At 46.6% G+C, this 21,368-nt stretch overlaps 2 protein-coding genes across 2 annotated transcripts in view; both read left to right on the top strand.

Moving 5' to 3' along the window:
* The window catches only part of LOC110501043 (protein O-mannosyl-transferase TMTC1), a 100,251-nt gene extending 86,573 nt beyond the window's left edge, over window positions 1-13,678 (top strand). Inside the window, exons 15-19 of the mRNA XM_036957509.2 lie at window positions 78-222; window positions 425-562; window positions 8,297-8,419; window positions 12,295-12,372; window positions 12,518-13,678. Coding sequence (XP_036813404.1) covers window positions 78-222; window positions 425-562; window positions 8,297-8,419; window positions 12,295-12,372; window positions 12,518-12,640 — 607 coding nt within the window. The 3' untranslated portion in view covers window positions 12,641-13,678. The remainder of the gene's footprint in view (window positions 1-77; window positions 223-424; window positions 563-8,296; window positions 8,420-12,294; window positions 12,373-12,517) is intronic.
* Window positions 13,679-13,827: 149 nt separating this feature from the next.
* LOC110500166 (transmembrane protease serine 9-like) lies at window positions 13,828-20,649 on the top strand. The gene is made up of 13 exons (XM_021577360.3): window positions 13,828-13,986; window positions 14,082-14,183; window positions 15,830-16,013; window positions 16,101-16,176; window positions 16,288-16,477; window positions 16,675-16,814; window positions 16,931-17,084; window positions 17,172-17,210; window positions 17,395-17,614; window positions 19,438-19,595; window positions 19,747-19,845; window positions 20,029-20,165; window positions 20,431-20,649. Exons 1-13 carry the CDS (start codon window positions 13,926-13,928, stop codon window positions 20,593-20,595), a joined length of 1,725 nt encoding a protein of 574 aa, XP_021433035.3. The 5' UTR covers window positions 13,828-13,925; the 3' UTR covers window positions 20,596-20,649.
* The last annotated feature ends 719 nt before the right edge of the window (window positions 20,650-21,368 follow it).

The raw sequence follows: 21,368 nt of genomic DNA, 5'->3' as shown, positions 1-21,368 counted from the left end.
GGGTGGCGCTGTCCTGTGTGACCTTGTATGAGCTCTTGTTGACCTTCCATTGACCTCTCCCTGATCTTTGACCCCAGGGCCCTGCAGGTGACGAGGAAGGTGGACATCCTGACGCCACTAGGGGCGCTGTACTACAACACAGGACGCTATGAGGAGGCTCTGCAGGTGTACCGCGAGGCGGCTACACTACAGCCAGATAGCACCGATATCTGGCTGGCTCTGGTGAGTCACACACACACACACACACACACAGACGCAGGCACACACACATGCAGGCATGTACGCGCCACATGCTGCAGTCATACCAGGACAGCACAAACAGATGTCTGGCCCTGAATTGCCCTCTCTCTCTCCCTCTCCCTCTCCCTTCCTCCTCTCTCTCTCCCCCTCTCTCTCCCTCTCCCTTCCTCCTCTCCCTATACAGGCACAAGTGTTAGCCATGGCAGGCCGCTCTAAAGAGGCCGAGAAGATGACTCTGGGCATCATATCGAAGCAGGGGAACTGCATCGAGTGTTACCGCCTACTGTCTGCCATCTACAGCAAACGAGGCAACTACACAGAGGTGCGTGTGTTGTTGGGTCTGTGGTGTCTGCCTTTGAAAGAAAGAACGGGAAAGAGTGAGAAGAATAGAGAGAGTGATGGGGGATGGGCGAAGGACTGAGACGGTCAAGAAAAACAGTACAATCCTTATCGCCTCAGGGTCAGCAACAGTGATCGCCGCGGAAACAGTGGTTGCTATGGAAACCCATCACATCCAGATTCTGTCTCCTCCGAGTCTCACAGGGTCCCATCCCCATCTGTTCACACTGATCGTTCATTCGTTACTTCATTCACTTCATCTCTCCATTCTGATTACATTCTCCTCCTTCTCCACCTCCGTCCCTGGTTCCATCCCTCATTCCATCCCTCCGTCTCTGGGGGCTCATCTGTAGACACTCTAACAGAATGGATGCAATCCCCACCCTTATCCCTGTGTAGTGCACTACTTATGCGGAATTGGGTGCTATTTGAGATTTAGCCTCGCTGCTAAAAAATAGTATTTCCTTCCTAAAATAACAGAGGTGGTGTTGGGGGGGCTGACTAGAGCAGCTAACTTTTTTGTGCCCGTGACCGGCAAGATAAGGCCTTTTTTTTCCCCTCTAGGGACCGCTTGGGTATAAACATATTGACAATCGCTTTTTTTATTCAGAACACCAATTAATCTATACATTTTCTCTATTATGTGTACTACCCTAACACCAGTGGAGGCTGCTGAGGGGAGGACGGCTCATAATAATGGATGGAACGGAGAGAATGGAATGGCTTCAAACACGTTTGATGTATTTGATACCTTTCTACTAATTCCGTTCCAGCCTTCACCATGATCCGTCCTCCCCCATTAAGGTGCCACCAGCCTCCTGGGCCTAACACATATCATTTGTTTAGGACAGTAATAACATAGTCCATCACGCTATTTGATTCTCTATTTTAGGACACCTGGTAATATCATCAACAAAACAAAAATATATATATATTATTTGGTGAACATGTTGAACTTGGCCTTACTGCCATTACCTCAATAAACATAGTAACACACTAAGATATGTCAAATCTCAAATCAGGGAGGCCACCTTTCGATCTAAAGTATTTATGGTATGTAGTCACTGAAATGCTTGAGAAAGGTATTGGGAAGAAGATCTGCATTGCTTTCAAATGGGATTTTGTCACAGTCCGTTCCAACGTGTCCTGTGCAGTTTGTGAGCTCCGTAGAGGGAAACGGAAGGTACGCCCCCGTTGCTGAGAGTCACGGCTTTCGTGATGGGGTCATAATAGCTAATAGCTCCGACCGGTCAAAAGTTAGAGCCGAAACTTGTTGGAAGAAAAAAAGAAAGTGCTCTGTTTTGTCACAAACCTCATTTATCGGCGATCGGAGGTTACTCGCGTAACCGTGGTTTCTATGAACCAAGCGCGACATTTAGTAGATCGAGGCGAATCCAGTGCAATGAGTCAGGCTTTTTCAGGCCTTCCCTCTGTGGACTGGTGGCGGTCCCACGGGCCTGGGTTTGAGAAAGGCTGGACAAGAGGACGCTTGTTGATCTCTGTCCGGCGCCGACAGAGATGGCCGCCTCGCTTCGCGTTCCTAGGAAACTATGCAGTTTTTTGTTTTTTTACGTGTTATTTCTTACATTAGTACCCCAGGTCATCTTAGGTTTCATTACATACAGTCGAGAAGAACTACTGAATATAAGATCAGCGTCAACTCACCATCAGTACGACCAAGAATATGATTTTCGCGACGCGGATCCTGTGTTCTGCCTTACAAACAGGACAACAGAGCGGATCCCATGCAGCGACCCAAAAAAACGACTCCGAAAAAGAGGGAAACGAGGCGGTCTTCTGGTCAGACTCCGGAGATGGGCACACCGTGCACCACTCCCTAGCATTCTTCTTGCCAATGTCCAGTCTCTTGACAACAAGGTTGATGAAATCCGAGGGTAGCATTCCAGAGGGACATCAGAGACTGCAACGTTCTTTGCTTCACGGAAACGTGGCTCACTGGAGAGACGCTATCCGAGGCGGTGCAGCCAACGGGTTTCTCCACGCATCGCGCAGACAGAAACAAACATCTTTCTGGTAAGAAGAGGGGCGGGGGCGTATGCCTTATGGCTAACGTGACATGGTGTGATGAAAGAAACATACAGGAACTCAAATCCTTCTGTTCACCTGATTTAGAATTCCTCACAATCAAATGTAGACCGCATTATCTACCAAGAGAATTCTCTTCGATTATAATCACAGCCGTATATATCCCCCCCCAAGCAGACACATCGATGGCTCTGAATGAACTTTATTTGACTCTTTGCAAACTGGAAACCATTTATCCGGAGGCTGCATTCATTGTAGCTGGGGATTTTAACAAGGCTAATCTGAAAACAAGACTCCCTAAATTTTATCAGCATATCGATTGCGCAACCAGGGGTGGAAAGACCTTGGATCATTGTTACTCTAACTTCCGCGACGCATATAAGGCCCTGCCCCGCCCCCCTTTCGGAAAAGCTGACCACGACTCCATTTTGTTGATCCCTGCCTACAGACAGAAACTAAAACAAGAGGCTCCCACGCTGAGGTCTGTCCAATGCTGGTCCGACCAAGCTGACTCCACACTCCAAGACTGCTTCCATCACGTGGACTGGGACATGTTTCGTATTGCGTCAGACAACAACATTGACGAATACGCTGATTCGGTGTGCGAGTTCATTAGAACGTGCGTTGAAGATGTCGTTCCCATAGCAACGATTAAAACATTCCCTAACCAGAAACCGTGGATTGATGGCAGCATTCGCGTGAAACTGAAAGCGCGAACCACTGCTTTTAATCAGGGCAAGGTGTCTGGTAACATGACCGAATACAAACAGTGCAGCTATTCCCTCCGCAAGGCTATCAAACAAGCTAAGCGTCAGTACAGAGACAAAGTAGAATCTCAATTCAACGGCTCAGACACAAGAGGCATGTGGCAGGGTCTACAGTCAATCACGGGACTACAGGAAGAAATCCAGCCCAGTCACGGACCAGGATGTCCTGCTCCCAGGCAGACTAAATAACTTTTTTGCCCGCTTTGAGGACAATACAGTGCCACTGACACGGCCTGCAATGAAAACATGCGGTCTCTCCTTCACTGCAGCCGAGGTGAGTAAGACATTTAAACGTGTTAACCCTCGCAAGGCTGCAGGCCCAGACGGCATCCCCAGCCGCGCCCTCAGAGCATGCGCAGACCAGCTGGCCGGTGTGTTTACCGACATATTCAATCAATCCCTATACCAGTCTGCTGTTCCCACATGCTTCAAGAGGGCCACCATTGTTCCTGTTCCCAAGAAAGCTAAGGTAACTGAGCTAAACGACTACTGCCCCGTAGCACTCACTTCCGTCATCATGAAGTGCTTTGAGAGACTAGTCAAGGACCATATCACCTCCACCCTACCTGACACCCTAGACCCACTCCAATTTGCTTACCGCCCAAATAGGTCCACAGACGATGCAATCTCAACCACACTGCACACTGCCCTAACCCATCTGGACAAGAGGAATACCTATGTGAGAATGCTGTTCATTGACTACAGCTCGGCATTCAACACCATAGTACCCTCCAAGCTTGTCATCAAGCTCGAGACCCTGGGTCTCGACCCCGCCCTGTGCAACTGGGTACTGGACTTCCTGACGGGCCGCCCCCAGGTGGTGAGGGTAGGCAACAACATCTCCTCCCCGCTGATCCTCAACACTGGGGCCCCACAAGGGTGCGTTCTGAGCCCTCTCCTGTACTCCCTGTTCACCCACGACTGCGTGGCCACGCACGCCTCCAACTCAATCATCAAGTTTGCGGACGACACAACAGTGGTAGGCTTGATTACCAACAACGACGAGACGGCCTACAGGGAGGAGGTGAGGGCCCTCGGAGTGTGGTGTCAGGAAAATAACCTCACACTCAACGTCAACAAAACTAAGGAGATGATTGTGGACTTCAGGAAACAGCAGAGGGAACACCCCCCTATCCACATCGATGGAACAGTAGTGGAGAGGGTAGCAAGTTTTAAGTTCCTCGGCATACACATCACAGACAAACTGAATTGGTCCACTCACACAGACAGCATTGTGAAGAAGGCGCAGCAGCGCCTCTTCAACCTCAGGAGGCTGAAGAAATTTGGCTTGTCACCAAAAGCACTCACAAACTTCTACAGATGCACAATCGAGAGCATCCTGGCGGGCTGTATCACCGCCTGGTACGGCAACTGCTCCGCCCTCAACCGTAAGGCTCTCCAGAGGGTAGTGAGGTCTGCACAACGCATCACCGGGGGCAAACTACCTGCCCTCCAGGACACCTACACCACCCGATGTCACAGGAAGGCCATAAAGATCATCAAGTACATCAACCACCCGAGCCACTGCCTGTTCACCCCGCTATCATCCAGAAGGCGAGGTCAGTACAGGTGCATCAAAGCTGGGACCGAGAGACTGAAAAACAGCTTCTATCTCAAGGCCATCAGACTGTTAAACAGCCACCACTAACATTGAGTGGCTGCTGCCAACACACTGACACTGACTCAACTCCAGCCACTTTAATAATGGGAATTGATGGGAAATGATGTCAATATATCACTAGCCACTTTAAACAATGCTACCTTATATAATGTTACTTACCCTACATTATTCATCTCACATGCATACGTATATACTGTACTCTATACCATCGACTGTATCCTTATGTAATACATGAATCACTAGCCACTTTAACTATGCCACTTTGTTTACATACTCATCTCATATGTATATACTGTACTCGATATCATCTACTGTATCTTGCCTATGCTGCTCTGTACCATCACTCATTCATATATCCTTATGTGCATATTCTTTATCCCCTTACACTGTGTACAAGACAGTAGTTTTGGAATTGTTAGTTAGTGTGCTTGTTGGTTATTACTGCATTGTCGGAACTAGAAGCACAAGCATTTCGCTACACTCACATTAACATCTGCTAACAATGTGTATGTGACAAATAAAATTTGATTTGATTTGTTTTCTCTCAGTCTCTCAGATAGAAAACAGAGTGAATATTACACCCTCCTCCCTTTGGATAGTCTTAGTGTGTTTCTGTCTAGTGTCTACATACTAACTCACCAAGGATACTGCTACACTTCCAGATCTGTTAGCCACACTATCTCGTTATCCCCTTAATGGGGGTTTTATACATGCTTTTTGTTTTCTCTCTCTCTCTCTCTTTCTGTCAAAGGGAAGGGAAAATAAAAAGCGATTGATGATATTTATGTAATCTCAAGGATGATACTTCTCTCTCCCAGAGGCAAAAGTAAATTCCATTAAATTCTCACCTCTCTCTTCCTCGTTCTTTTCTTTCCCCTTCAAATCCCCTTCAAATCTCTCAGCTTTCCGCTCTCTCTCTCTCTCTCTCTCTCTCTACTACTGTCTACTACTATAATCAGCCTCACTCTCTTTTTTTTCTTTAAAAAAAAAATCTCTCTCTGACTACCTTTTCTCTGCTCATCAGTCAGTGAATGACGAGTCTGTCTCTCTCTCTCTGATATGTCATGGTGCACTTCCAACCAGGATTTAGCCCGGTGTTTTACCAAAAAGCCTCAGACTTTTGTGTTTCCAGCTCCGTGGCCTGGCTCCTGGGACTCACTGGGTCACGGCCTCAGTAGACCTGCTCTGACTTGGGGTCAAGGCTGCTGGGGCATTCAGGTTAAAATGACATAACAATGGCTAGCTGTGAACACGGGTTTACACCTTCAACGGTTATCACCTCCTCACAAAGCAACTCTTTTTGTTTATGCAGAGGTTGTTGATTCTGCTCTTCACAAGTCCTCACTGTCATCCCTAGCCATGGAAGTCTATCCCTAGCCATGGAAGTCTATCCCTAGCCATGGAAGTCTATCCCTAGCCATGGAAGTCTATCCCTAGCCATGGAAGTCTATCCCTAGCCATGGAAGTCTATCCCTAGCCATGGAAGTCTATCCCTAGCCATGGAAGTCTATCCCTAGCCATGGAAGTCTATCCCTAGCCATGGAAGTCTATCCCTAGCCATGGAAGTCTATCCCTAGCCATGGAAATCTATCCCTAGCCATGGAAGTCTATCCCGAGCCATGGAAGTCTATCCCTATCCATGGAAGTCTATCCCTAGCCATGGAAATCTATCCCTAGCCATGGAAGTCTATCCCTAGCCATGGAAGTCTATCCCTAGCCATGGAAGTCTATCCCTAGCCATGGAAGTCTATCCCTGGCCATGGAAATCTATCCCTAGCCATGGAAGTCTATCCCTAGCCATGGAAGTCTATCCCTAGCCATGGAAATCTATCCCTAGCCATGGAAGTCTATCCCTAGCCATGGAAGTCTATCCCTAGCCATGGAAGTCTATCCCTAGCCATGGAAGTCTATCCCTAGCCATGGAAATCTATCCCTAGCCATGGAAGTCTATCCCTAGCCATGGAAGTCTACTAGCCATGGAAGTCTATCCCTAGCCATGGAAGTCTATCCCTAGCCATGGAAGTCTATCCCTAGCCATGGAAGTCTATCCCTAGCCATGGAAGTCTATCCCTAGCCATGGAAATCTATCCCTAGCCATGGAAGTCTATCCCTAGCCATGGAAGTCTATCCCTATCCATGGAAGTCTATCCCTAGCCATGGAAGTCTATCCCTAGCCATGGAAGTCTATCCCGAGCCATGGAAGTCTATCCCGAGCCATGGAAGTCTATCCCGAGCCATGGAAGTCTATCCCGAGCCATGGAAGTCTATCCCGAGCCATGGAAGTCTATCCCGAGCCATGGAAGTCTATCCCGAGCCATGGAAGTCTATCCCTAGCCATGGAAGTCTATCCCGAGCCATGGAAGTCTATCCCTAGCCATGGAAGTCTATCCCGAGCCATGGAAGTCTATCCCGAGCCATGGAAGTCTATCCCTAGCCATGGAAGTCTATCCCTAGCCATGGAATCTATCCCTAGCCATGGAAGTCTATCCCTAGCCATGGAATCTATCCCTAGCCATGGAAGTCTATCCCTAGCCATGGAAGTCTATCCCTAGCCATGGAATCTATCCCTAGCCATGGAAGTCTATCCCTAGCCATGGAAGTCTATCCCTAGCCATGGAAGTCTATCCCTAGCCATGGAAGTCTATCCCTAGCTATGGAAGTCTATCCCTAGCCATGGAAGTCTATCCCGAGCCATGGAAGTCTATCCCTAGCCATGGAAGTCTAGCCCGAGCCATGGAAGTCTATCCCGAGCCATGGAAGTCTATCCCGAGCCATGGAAGTCTATCCCGAGCCATGGAAGTCTATCCCGAGCCATGGAAGTCTATCCCGAGCCATGGAAGTCTATCCCGAGCCATGGAAGTCTATCCCTAGCCATGGAAGTCTATCCCGAGCCATGGAAGTCTATCCCGAGCCATGGAAGTCTATCCCGAGCCATGGAAGTCTATCCCGAGCCATGGAAGTCTATCCCGAGCCATGGAAGTCTATCCCGAGCCATGGAAGTCTATCCCGAGCCATGGAAGTATATCCGAGCCATGGAAGTCTATCCCGAGCCATGGAAGTCTATCCCTAGCCATGGAAGTCTATCCCTAGCCATGGAAGGGTGTGTACACTGGTGATACAGTCGAGAAACAGAAGTAATGTCGTGGTTGAGCTTCACTCATGAGAACACTCTGTCTCATCAGGATCCCAGTGGGTGTGTGTGTGTGCATGTGCGTGTGTGTGCGTGTGTGTGTGTATGTGGTAACCTCTGTAAATGTGTACTAATTCTCTCCTCTTCCTTCAGGCTCTGGATGCTCTAGACAAGGCACTACTGCAAAACCCCATAGACATGTCTGTCAGGGCAGAGCTTCACTTCTCCAAGGGCAACCAGCTCAGAGAGATGAACCAGCTGGACAGAGCCTTCGAGGTACAGGAGGCTCCACACACACACATTACTCTGCATACTTTTCTACATCTGCTCTCTCTTCTCCCTCAGACTCCCTCTCTCCTCATCCAAAAATGTTTCAAACTTTCCAACCTAATTAACTTTGTCTCCTGCTGGACGCTCTCCTCTCTCTCCCTCCTCAACATTACACCATCTTCTCTCCGTCCTCACCATCATACCCCTCTCTCCCTCCTCACTGTCATACCCCTCTCTCTCCCTCCTCACTGTCATACCCCTCTCTCTCCCTCCTCACTGTCATACCCTTCTCTCTCCCTCCTCACTGTCATACCCCTCTCTCTCCCTCCTCACTGGCATACCCTTCTCTCTCCCTCCTCACTGTCATACCCTTCTCTCTCCCTCCTCACCGTCATTACCCCTCTCTCTCTCCCTCCTCACCATCATTACCCCTCTCTCTCTCCCTCCTCACCGTCATACCCCTCTCTCTCTCCCTCCTCAACATTACCCCCCTCTCTCTCTCCCTCCTCACCGTCAAACCCCTCTCTCTCCCTCCTCACCGTCATTACGCCTCTCTCTCTCCCTCCTCACCGTCATTACCCCTCTCTCCCTCCTCACCGTCATTACCCCTCTCTCCCTCCTCACCATCATTACGCCTCTCTCTCTCCCTCCTCACCGTCATTACCCCTCTCTCTCTCCCTCCTCACCGTCATTACCCCTCTCTCTCTCTCCTTCCTCACCGTCATTACCCCTCTCTCTCTCCCTCCTCACCGTCATTACCCCTCGCTCTCTCTCCCTCCTCACCGTCATTACCCCTCTCTCTCTCCCTCCTCACCGTCATTACCCCTCTCTCTCTCCCTCCTCACCGTCATTACCCCTCTCTCCCTCCTCACCGTAATTACCCCTCTCTCTCTCCCTCCTCACCGCCATTACCCCTCTCTCTCTCCCTCATCACCGTCATTACCCCCTCTCTCTCCCTCCTCACCATCATTACCCCCTCTCTCCCTCCTCACCGTCATTACCCCCTCTCTCTCCCTCCTCACCATCATTACCCCCCTCTCTCTCCCTCCTCACTGTCATTACCCCTCTCTCTCCCCCTCCTCACCGTCATTACCCCTCTCTCTCCCCCTCCTCACCGTCATTACCCCTCTCTCTCCCCCTCCTCACCGTCATTACCCCCCTCTCTCTCCCTCCTCACCGTCATACCGTCACCTCCTCACCGTCTCTCTCCCTCTTCACAGGCATAACCCCTCTCTCGCCCTCATTATCCACTTTTCCCTTCTCTTTTCTTTTCTCTCCTTTCACCTCTGTGAATAACTTTAGAACCTCCTATAACCTCAAACTTTACTTCTTACAGAACGAAACCACTAATTGGCTCATATATCCCAATCTCCCCGAAAGCTACTAGGAATAAAGAAAATAACATATTTTTAGGTATATTCCCTAAGAACAACACGATTTGCATCTCCTACATGAAGTATATTATCTGCAGGGGTTTCAAGGGCACCTGTGGATCTTCTAAGTGCCGGGTGCTTTATTTCTCCTGTTCAAGCGGACACACTTGAGAGAGAAGAGATACAAAGTTTGCAAATAAAATCACATCAAACAGCATTCCAAATCAAATGTATTTATATAGCCCTTCTTACATCAGCTGATATCTAAAAGTGCTGTACAGAAACTCAGCCTAAAACCCCAAACAGCAAGCAATGCAGGTGTAGAAGCACGGTGGCTATGAAAAACTACCTAGAAAGGCCAGAACCTAGGAAGAAACCTAGAGAGGAACCAGGCTTTGAGGGTCGGCCAGTCCTCTTCTGGCTGTGCCGGGTGGAGATTATAACAGAACATGGCCAAGCTGTTCAAATGTTCATAAATGACCAGCATGGTCAAATAATAATAATCACAGTAGTTGTCGAGGGTGCAGCAAGTCAGCACCTCAGGAGTTAATGTCAGTTGGCTTTTCATAGCCGATCATTAAGAGTATCTCTACCGCTCCTGCTGTCTCTAGAGAGTTGAAAACAGCAGGTCTGGGACAGGTAGCACGTCCGGTGAACAGGTCAGGGTTCCATAGCCGCAGGCAGAACAGTTGAAATTGGAGCAGCAGCACGGCCAGGTGGACTGGGGACAGCAAGGAGTCATCATGCCAGGTAGTCCTGAGGCATGGTCCTAGGGCTCAAGTCCTCAGAGAGAGAGCATACTTAAATTCACACAGGACACCGGATAAGACAGGAGAAGTTCTCCAGATATAACAAACTGACCCAAGCCCCCCGACACATAAACTACTGCAACATAAATACTGGAGGCTGAGACAGGAGGGGTCAGGAGACACTGTGGCCCCATCCGATGATACCCCCGGACAGGGCCAAACAGGCAGGATAGAACCCCACCCACTTTTCCAAAGCACAGCCCCCACACCACTAGAGGGTTATCTTCAACCACCAACTTACCATCCTGAGACAAGGCTGAGTATAGCCCACAAAGATCTCCACCACGGCACAACCCAAGGGGGGGGGCACCAACCCAAACAAGACCACGTCAGTGACTCAACCCACTCAAGTGACGCACCCCTCCTAGGGACGGCATGAAAGGGCACCAGTAAGCCAGTGACTCAGCCCCTGCAATAGGGTTAGAGGCAGAGAATCCCAGTGGAGAGAGGGGAACCGGCCAGGCAGAGACAGCAAGGGCGGTTCGTTGCTCCAGAGCCTTTCCCATTCACCTTCACACTCCTGGGCCAGACTACACTCAATCATATGATGAAGAGATGAGTCTTCAGTAAAGACTTAAATGTTGTCACCCGAGTCTGCGTCTCTCACATGGGTAGGCAGACCGTTCCATAAAAATGGAGCTCTATAGGAGAAAGCCCTGCCTCCAGCTGTTTGCCCAGAAATTCTAGGGATAATTAGGAGGCCTGCATCTTGTGACCGTAGCGTACGTGTAGGTATGTACGGCAGGACCAAATCGGAAAGATAGGTAGGAGCAAGCCCATGTAATGCTTTGTAGTAAATCTGCCCTTGCCTTAACAGGAAGCCAGTATAGGGAGGCTAGCACTGGAGTAATATGATCACATTTTTTGGTTCTAGTCAGGATTCTAGCAGCCGTATTTAGCACTAACTGAAGTTTATTTATGGCTTTATCCGGGTAGCCGGAAAGTAGAGGCCTTTCGCTGCCTTGATCTTTTTCCGCCTTGTCACTAAAATAACACCATATCTCCTCCACTGTCTGCATCAACAAATAAGCTAATTTCCGCCCAACCACACTTCTCACAAGAGAGAGTGTGTCCTAAGATAAACTTATTTCGCTTCCCTCTCTTTCTTTCGTTTTTTCCTCGTGCTGAACTCTCTCTGCTTATACAGCAGGTCTCTCGTTCCTCTCTCTCTGTCTTTCCACTCCCTCCCTGTCTCTCTCTCCCTTTCCACTCCCTCACTCCCTTTCTCTCCCTCCATCTCTCCGTCTTTCTTCAGTTCAGGAAGTCAATAAAGGCCTTCTATGTTGAACAGTTTATTCTCAGGGTTTCTTTTAGAGATAAACTCTGCAGTTCTGTCTCTCTCAGTGGGTCTTGGCCAGGCGCCAGGGCTCCAGCTCTTGTTCGGGTGTTGTTCCCCTTCTAAGAAAAGGCACAAAAGGGCCAATTGAGATCATGCGGGCTTGGGGTGTGGTGGTTGACAAGGTTGAAACGGATCCAATGTCTGCTTGTGTTATTTTGATTGCATATTCTATTGTTTCAGGGTGTTTGGTGTTCAAAGACACACAACATGTTGCGCCGATTTTAAAGTTTCAGTAATCTTCTCAGTCAACTTTTCTCCCTCCATATTCACTTTATAGCCCGAGCATAAGAACCCTACTGCCACCTAGTGATCGTTGGTTGTAACTACTTTATGTTAAGGTATGCTTGGTCTTCATTACAGAGCTACAAGCTGGTAGTGGAACTAAAACCTGACCAATCGCAGGCTTGGATGAACATGGGAGGAATTCAACATATCAAGGTACTATGACGACACAGTAGAGTTAGTTTGCACAAGTAAAAAGCCATTTACAAGCCATCAAGTCTTTGATTATACCGGAATTGCATATCAAGCAATAATGGCAAAGGATGAGAGCTGATAAATGTCTGTATTTGATCCACTGCAGGGAGACTATGCAGCAGCCAGGCAGTACTACCAGAGGGCCCTGATCCTAACACCTGGCTCCAAGCTGCTGAAGGAGAACCTGGCCAAGCTGGACCGGCTGGAGAGGAGGCTAACCGGGGCCTAGACTAACCCAGAGACACAGCTCTATCCTGGGCATGAGTTGGGGACCAAGGACCCTGGATGCCCCAACAGTACGGTTAAAAATAAAAAAAACTTCTTCTTAAGTCAACCTACCTGGTTGATGATGTGAGATTATGGTGAACATGACAGGGTTGCAGGGTATGGAATCAGACTGGGAGTGATGGAGCTTCCAGGGGAGCATGAGGCTGGTTAAGCCTGTGACGGGAGTCACATTCTGGGGGAAGCAGATGGAGAGAGGACCCGAAGGAGTGGAGATGGAGATTCAGCCAGCAGCACTTCAAATTGGAGCGGACTGGATCAGCTCTCTTCAAGACAGTACCATAAGCTCCACACATCGCCCATCCTGAAAAAGCTTCAAACAAACTGATCTGTTTTTTAAAATGTTTTGTTTCGTTTTTATTTGTTTTCGTATTTAATATCATGTTAAATCCTGTTTTAGGCACTACATCTGTGATCACTTCCCTCATCGCTGCTGATGAGCAAATCCACAAGTAAACCCATGTTGAGATTTTTTAATGTATTGGGTGTCATGATCACAGTAAATGCTCCAACAATATCATTCTACATGAAGGACAGTTTTCTGAAGTCACTGTATATCCATGCTTAGGTTTGGGCTTGCCTTGACTCAAATCTGGCACCTGCAACCCCTTAGCCTGAGCTTGTCTGGGATACATAAGCCCTGTTATAAGACAAGGTGTCAGTGTGCTCCGTGAGCACATTGACAACATGTGCTTTTAACCTCAAGCTATGGCAGAGCCTCTGAGAAGCAAGCAACGTCTGCTCAATGTAGCCTTCCACAAGTACAAGTAAGCTAGTGTCTGTAGACTCCTCCTAAGGCCTAACACTTACCCTCTGATCCGCTCAACATTTCTGACGCTGTGTATTATTTGTTGCTGTTGATGTTGCTATGATGATCGTGAATGCATATTTTATGTGGAATATACAATAGGATAAAGATGAACTGACTAGTGCAATGACTGAGATTGATTTGCACCATACAAATAAATATATGTTTTATTAACTGGTGTCGGTGCGTGATAAATTGAAGTGTCTCTATCATTGTGAATGGGAGAAAGTCATATGAAATGTGTCTATACTGCCCTCATCTGGCCTAGTGAGTACATGACATGTTAAGGAATCTAATTAGGTGATGATGGTGGCAGGTGCAGCGTGGGAAGCTGATGAGCGCTTCAAAGTAGAAAGGCACATTGTCAAGTTTCATTTTTATTCCGATTGGTCTTAAGCAAAACTTTTTTAATGCACTTTGGATGAAAATGCTTGTTTTCCTAATTGTGTATCTGTCTGTGTTGGGGCTTGGAATCCAGCACGGTAAGGGCAACACATTGATTTTCGTTCTAGTTTTGTTGTAGTGACTTGATTGAGTAAATGGTGATTCGTCTGTGATTTTTGACCATGCTCTTTAGATGTACATAACCAGACTGAAATTGTACAGAATCTTCAAAATTGTGCATTGAACGGAACAGAAGAGGGAAATGCAACCCTCACCAGTGGATTTCAATTTGAAGGTATGGAAGAACACGTTTAACAGTGAATCATAAAACAATCGAGGTGAGGGCGTTGGAACTGTGTGCTCTTTTTAAGGATGGGTCACAATCTCTAGGATACAGTGGAACAGGGGCGATCTGCCTGTCGCTGACTACAACCCAACCTGGGGTGGCGGGGTAGATTTTAGCGGGTGGAATAGTGGAGAACAATTGGAGGTCTACGTAGTAGCGACGCAAATATATGGACACTCAAATATTGTGGTACTTTTTAATGGTAAGTTTCCAAACATATTATGATAAATGGAATTGAGTCTCATTGTGGTTAAATACGTAAAGCCAGTTATAATTGAAATGGTTTAGAGGACAGTAAGAAAATACGAATCAGTATTTACCTGGCTTGAAGAGATGGAATATAATATCTGTTTACAGGACACGCATTCAACAATTTTAGATTAAGTTGTGTGGAAAAAGGACTGGTAGGGGGAGGCATATACTTTTCACTTGGGCATAGAAACTAAAAGGGGTGATGATAGTAATTAACAACCATTTTGATCTGAATGTGCAAATTGTCCAAATAGATCTGCAAGGTAGATGGATTATTTTAAATATGTTATTGGACCACAAACGGATTTGGCTCATAGATCTGTATGGTCCAAATATTGATGATCATTCTGCTTTGAAAATATATGATAATTGATCAAGAAATACAATGCTCCATTTATTATGGTTGGAGATTTATAATACTGTTTTAAATAACTCGATGGACCGTAAAATAATTCGTCCTACAAACGATCATCCCCATGCACTTAAGGAAATCACGAATATCATCGGTATATTGAAACTAGTGCATAAATGGAGGCTTAAATATCCTGAGCTAGTGAGATCTACATGGTGGAGGCTCAATCAAGCTAGTCGTCTTGACTACTTTCTTATGTCATTCTCCCTGGCACCAAAAGATAGTGCTGACAGAATGCGGTCGGACCATCAAATAATTGGCATATACATTACTCTTACAGAATTTCCACGTGGGCGAGGATATTGGAAATGTAATCAAAGCCTATTGGATGATAACTTGTTTTTAACCAGGACAGAAGAATTTATAACAGAAGAATTTATAACTTTTTCCGACTCTACGTACAGCAGTTCCCTTATTGTATGGGACACTTTTAAATGTGGCTTTAGAGGCCATGCAATTCAATACTAATCTTTAAAACAAATGCAATTTAGGTCAAAAGAGTTCGTATTAACAAAGTAAATGGGACTAACCGTACAGATGTCAATAAAAACTAAGAGGCACAGAATAAGTTAGAGGAAAAATACATGGAGCAACGTAAGAAAGATCAAGTGTAATATATTATAAAGTGAATTGGATGGAATATGTGGAAAAATGCACCAAATTAATTTTTTAATACAACTTGTTACAAGTGACAGTCACCCACAGAGCACCAAACCAAGAACTTGCTGATGTAATTAAAGCATTTAAGTCCGGGAAAACTCTTGGGCAGCTGTAAGCAAGCGTAGGTTCAGAATCTATTCTGGCTATATGTAATGCGCACATTGATCTACACAAACACTGGTAGCATCAGCCCTACTGGCAAGACCAGATATGCACTGCATATCCCCCCCACACCAATAAAGAAACCTGTAACCTCTGAGCTTTGTTGCAGATCTGGCAGGGGTTCGGTCCTTTGTGCCAGAGCAGGAGATGGAGGTGAGGATCATTGGTGGTGTGGAGGCCTGGGCCCACTCCTGGCCATGGCAGGTATCCCTAGGCTTTACCACCATGCCAGCCTGTGGTGGTGCCATCATCGCCCCTCAGTGGGTTCTGACTGCCGCACACTGCTTCAAGCAGTGAGTAGTTCTGGAAGTTCAAGTGACCATAAATGGAATGGATGTATAGCTAGAGAAATCAAAGTAATTATGGATGGCGTTTTACAGGTATAACAAAGTGGATTTCTGGACCGTGATGGCGGGTAAACATGACCTTGAGAATCCTAATGAAGAATGTCAACAGGTGGGACGCACGCATGGACGAATGACATTCAAGTCATTAAACATATTTAAAAATTCTGTATTACTATTCTGCGGTGACATTTTAACTGTTAAGGCACACATTTATTTTCAGTTGGTTGCAGTCTCAAAAATAGTCACCCACAAGGATTACAACCGCATGACAAAGATGCATGACATTGCCCTGCTGAAGCTGAAGACCCCGCTGATGTTCAACCAGTGTGTGAGACCCATAGAGATATGGATGAGGCCAATCGAACCCAAAAAGCAATGCACAGTGACCGGCTGGGGTACCACCAGAGAGAGTCAGTAGATTGCCTAAATTTCAAAAAGAAATGTAGGCAGTTGCCTTTTTTCTCTTTATAAGAAAGGTCAGGTATGGTCTTCTGGGGTCATGACTGACATTAAATCATAATTGATCATTCACAGTGAGGACGGTCCTGTTTCTTGTTTTCACCTCTTCGTGTGCTCTTTCTCCCTTTTCCTACTCTTCTACTCTCAGATGGGCCTCGTGCCAACAGACTCCAGGAGGTTAATGTGACCTGCCTGTCCCTAGAGGACTGTAACAAGTTCTACCGTGGTGTAGTTCAGCCCACCATGTTCTGTGCTGGAGACCCTGAAGGAGGTGTAGACGCCTGCCAGGTAGTGAACTCGAACCCTGACCGTGCTCTCATTTATTTATCCCGTTCATTGTATTCTACTTTCATATAAAAAGTCTGTCCTGTTATCCCGGTCTTGTGATGTGGTTGTTCCTGCAGGGTGACTCAGGTGGACCTCTGTCCTGCTACACAGGGTCCCGGTATGAGTTGGCTGGAGTGGTCAGCTGGGGAGTGGGCTGTGGTAGAGCCCAGAGGCCTGGGGTCTATACTAAAGTACAGGTCTACCTAGACTGGATCAATGAATTAATTCAAGGTATGTACACACTTGGAGCCCAACCCTGGAAAAGTATTTCATTTTAAGCACTCAGAAAATGTATTTATGATCTTTTATTTTTAACAGGTGAAAAGTCTATGTTTGATGGTATTACTGTGACTGAAGGTAGGTTATGTCACTGCTAAATTAGTTAACTAACTATGTAAAAATGAACATCTGATTAATTTTAGTCTTCCTGCCAACACATCAAATTGTATTTTGTTTATCAAAACATTGCATTATCAAAACCGCAGATCATATTCAGTTTGACCACTAACCCTCTGGTACTCACACTCTTCCTGTCTCCCAGAGAGTTGTGGTCAGAGTAAGGTATTGGCCTGCCGGCTGGACTCCCGCCCAGCGTGGTTGTATGTGCCCTTGGAGGGTGCGGTGCGGGTGGGGAGTGTGACAGAGGCTTGCGCCAACTCCTGGCCCTGGCAGGTCAGTCTGCAGTCCAAAGGGAGACATTATTGCAGTGGGACCCTGATCCACCACCACTGGGTCCTGGCACCGCAACACTGCCACAGCAAGTGAGTCAGTCACCAAGTACCGACACAGGACACACACTATCGTCTGTAATCTACCCCTTCAAACATTCAACCTCCGGCTGTGTACCCCCTCTAGCACCAGGGTCAGCGCGCTCTCAAATGTTATTTTTTGCCATCGTTGTAAGCCTGCCACACGCACAAACACTATAGTGTTTGTCACAACCCAGCTCGTGGGAAGTGAAAAAGAGCTCTTATAGGACCAGGACACAAATAAATTATTTTGCTCTTTATTTAGCAATCTTGCATATAAAACCTTATTTGTTCATCAAAAATTGTGAATAACTCACCACAGGTTAATGAAGGATGTCCTTGAAAGGATGTATTAGAGTCTCGGTCTTAAATAATTTTCTTCACATAGTCTGTGCCTGTATTTAGTTTTCATGCCAGTGAGGGCGGAGAATCCACTCTCACATAGGCACGTGGTTGCAAAGGGCATCAGTCTCTTAACAGCATGATTTGCCAAGGCAGGATACTGAGTGCAGCCCAATCCAGAAATCTGTCAGTGGCTTCTGATTTAAATTACATTTTCACAGAACCGCTTGTTGCAATTTCGATGAGGGTCTCTTGTTCAGATATCGGTAGGAGACCCGGAGGCAGGGCATGAAAGGGATAAAGAACCCAGTTGTATGTGTCATCCGTTTCTGTTAAGTACCTGCGAAATTGCGTACCCAACTCACTCCGGTGCTTCACTTTCACATTTTACATTGTCTGTAAAGCTTGTTAATTTGCACACAAAAAAATCATTAAATGATTGAAAAACCTGTGTTGGCCTTGTTAATGCAGACCGAGAAGAGTTCCAACTTCTTAATTATAGCCTCAATCTTGTCCCGAACATTGAATTTAGTTGTGGAGAGTCCCTATAATCCTAGATTCAGATCATTCAGACTAGGAAAAAACATCACCCAGATAGGCCAGTCGTGTGAAACTCGTCATCAGACAAGTGAAAATGATGGTCAGTGAAGAGAACTTTAAGCTCGTCTCTCAATTAAAAAAAAAAACATGTAATTACTTTGCCCCTTGATAACCAGCACATCTCTGTGTAGTAAAGGTTGCTTGACTGTCCTACCCACTCGGTAGCTCACCATAGGAAACACTTCTAGCCCCTTTCTTATTAATGTTATCTGTTGCTTTTATACATGTCTTACTACTCAAAAGTCTTCATTCTCGCTCAGACTCCTGTGGCTTATTTGAAGTTGGCATGTTTTGTTTCTAAATGTCTGCGCAAGAGTGAAGGTTTCATCGAGTTGTGAGATAGTAGTTTTGCACATATAACACACTGTGGCTGAGGAAAGGCACTACTCCCAGTATAAGTGAACCCCAAATCAATGTAGTTCTCATCATTTGCTCCTCTTCGATGGTCCAACGTCCCTCTGTTCGGTGCTTTCCCGGGTAAGGGGGCAGTAGCTCTTTGCCTGCATGTTTCACAGCTGTCAGTGTCCATGCTAGCTGGGCTAACAACACATGTAGAATTACTGATGCTAGCATTGGATGTGCTTGTGGAAGCAGAAGAACTTGTGTTGTCGACAGGTGCAGGTTTAGTACTGCTGGTAGTAGCAGTATGTGTCTATGCACGCTGGCCTTTTTTTTTTTTTTTTGAGCAAATGGGATGAGCAGCAGCTACGTTTGGCTACATACGGACCGTTAGTGGAATTCCCGCGAGAGAGTAACGGTTAATGTGATTGGATGTTAATTATTTGAGTAGGCTACCTGTATTTGACATTGTGTTAGTTCACTGAACACTGGATGGTTTAATTTTATTTTTGACAGTGAAACAAGGCTAGTGGGGTCTATTCTCTCTATTTCAGAGCTACAGTTGACACAGTGGTGCTGGGAGGTCACGACCTGAGGTTCATGGCTGCCCAGACCATCCCGGTGGATGAGGTGTTCAGCCACCCCCACGACGGAACCTTCCCTCCGACCTCTGACCTCACACTCATCAAGCTCAGTGTTCCAGCTCGATTTGGTATCAAATACTCCTCCAGAATGGGTTACTTTAGCTCACTGATTGTTTTGCTTGACTGGTTTACAGGACTGTTAACTTTGCTTTCAGGCCTAAAGCATGTGACATCTAAGGATGCTTATTCTGGTGGTTTTCTTCTCTGATATGTACTTAGATGACACAGTGTCTCCAGTTTGCCTCCCAGATGAGGATTTGAAGCTGGATGACAGCTGGTCCTGTGTGACAACAGGCTGGGGAACCAGCAACTCGGCACGTATGTACAGCAACAAAGCTCATGACCATAGGTTCTTGTGTGCTGTTGGTGGCCGGTTTACCACTGAGGGACTCCTCCTCCTGCATCCACGGTGTTTCATCGGTCTTGCTCTTACTCATTATCATAAATAGGCAGCATCCTTCTCTATATAAATATATAATGTGCTCTCTTGTCTCCCCCTAGCGAAGGTTAGCAGAGCCACCCTGCACCAGGCCAGGCTGGGTCTGGTCAACAGGACCGCTTGTAGAGCGAGCTGGGGAGAGGATCTCATCACGGACACTCAGCTGTGTACAGACCCAGCCGGCTCTGTCTCCTGCATGGTATGTATAGTGGGACGGTTAACTCTAAGGTGTACTCATGAAGACCTGGGTGATGATTTGGATCAATGAATGGTTGTAAAATGGCTATGAACTAACACTACTGATGTGAACGAGTGGTCTTCATAAAAATGAGGAATGATTCTAAGTTGATGTTGAATACCCGACTGGACTAGTGCACGCGAACGTTCACTACGTTGTTATAGTTACATTGTGTTAACACTAGTGTAATATATCAAGTCTTTTCTTATTTCTTCCCTATCTATAGGGGGACTCTGGTGCTCCACTCCTCTGCCAGAAAATAAATGGGGTCTTCTTCCTCTTTGGGGTGGTCACATGGGGCAGCCCGAACTGTGACATCAGCACACCAGCAGTCTTCTCCCGACTATCAGCTTATCATTCCTGGATCACAAACATGACCACTGACATCTGACTTTGTTTCACATAACGAAATAAACAATGACTTTTTTTTTTTGATCCAGTGTTCATTTTCAGACTTGTGTAAGGCAAAGGCCCACAATGAAATGGTGTATGACGCAATCACAATAAGTTGTTCCAATAGGTTTGAGGAGAATGTGTCGCGCGCACACACACACACACACAGCTGACTGTTGTCGCACACTGTATTTCTGTCTTCATATCGTTTGTCAAAGATGTTTACTTTTCTCTTGTAATTATGTTTGTAGACTATGATTGAAGTAAATTGCACATGCATTCAATTATAACGTAGGAACATGTTTTAAGGAGGTAGGAATGAACACTTTCTCATTCCATGACATCCTGACCAGGTGAATCCAGGTGCAAGATATGACCCCTTATGGCACTTAAATCCACCAATCAGTGTAGATCAACGGGAGGAGACAGGTTTACGAAGGATTTTTGAAAGCCTTGGGATATGGATTTGTGTATGTGCCCATTCACCCTCAATGGCAAGACACAATATTTAAATGCCTTTTGAGCAGGTTATGGTAGTAGGTGCCAGGCGCACCGGTTTGTGTCAATTGCAACACTACTGAGTTTTTCCACACGCAACAGTTTCCTGTGTGTCTCAAGAATGGTCCAGCACCCAAAGGACATCCAGCCAACTTGGCACAACTGTGGGAAGCAATGGAGTCAACATGGGCCAGCATCTCTGTGGAACGCTTTCGACACCTTGTAGCAGCCATTCCCCGGCAAATTGGGGGGGGGTGTGCAACTTTCATAAAA

Source organism: Oncorhynchus mykiss, chromosome 21, assembly GCF_057628025.1.
Source record: "Oncorhynchus mykiss isolate SJ-2025 chromosome 21, ASM5762802v1, whole genome shotgun sequence".
NCBI lineage: Eukaryota > Metazoa > Chordata > Actinopteri > Salmoniformes > Salmonidae > Oncorhynchus > Oncorhynchus mykiss.
The sequence above is the reverse complement of the archived record's forward strand: the minus strand, read 5'-3'. Positions and strand labels throughout refer to the sequence as shown.

What these genes read in the sequence shown, in the direction of transcription:
- LOC110500166 (XM_021577360.3), top strand. Translation starts at nt 13,926, where the DNA reads ATGAAAATGCTTGTTTTCCTAATTGTGTATCTGTCTGTGTTGGGGCTT. An exon ending in CTGGGGTACCACCAGAGAGA is followed by an intron (nt 16,478 to 16,674) that starts GTCAGTAGATTG and finishes TTCTACTCTCAG; the next exon opens with ATGGGCCTCGTGCCAACAGA. An exon ending in GATCAATGAATTAATTCAAG is followed by an intron (nt 17,085 to 17,171) that starts GTATGTACACAC and finishes TATTTTTAACAG; the next exon opens with GTGAAAAGTCTATGTTTGAT.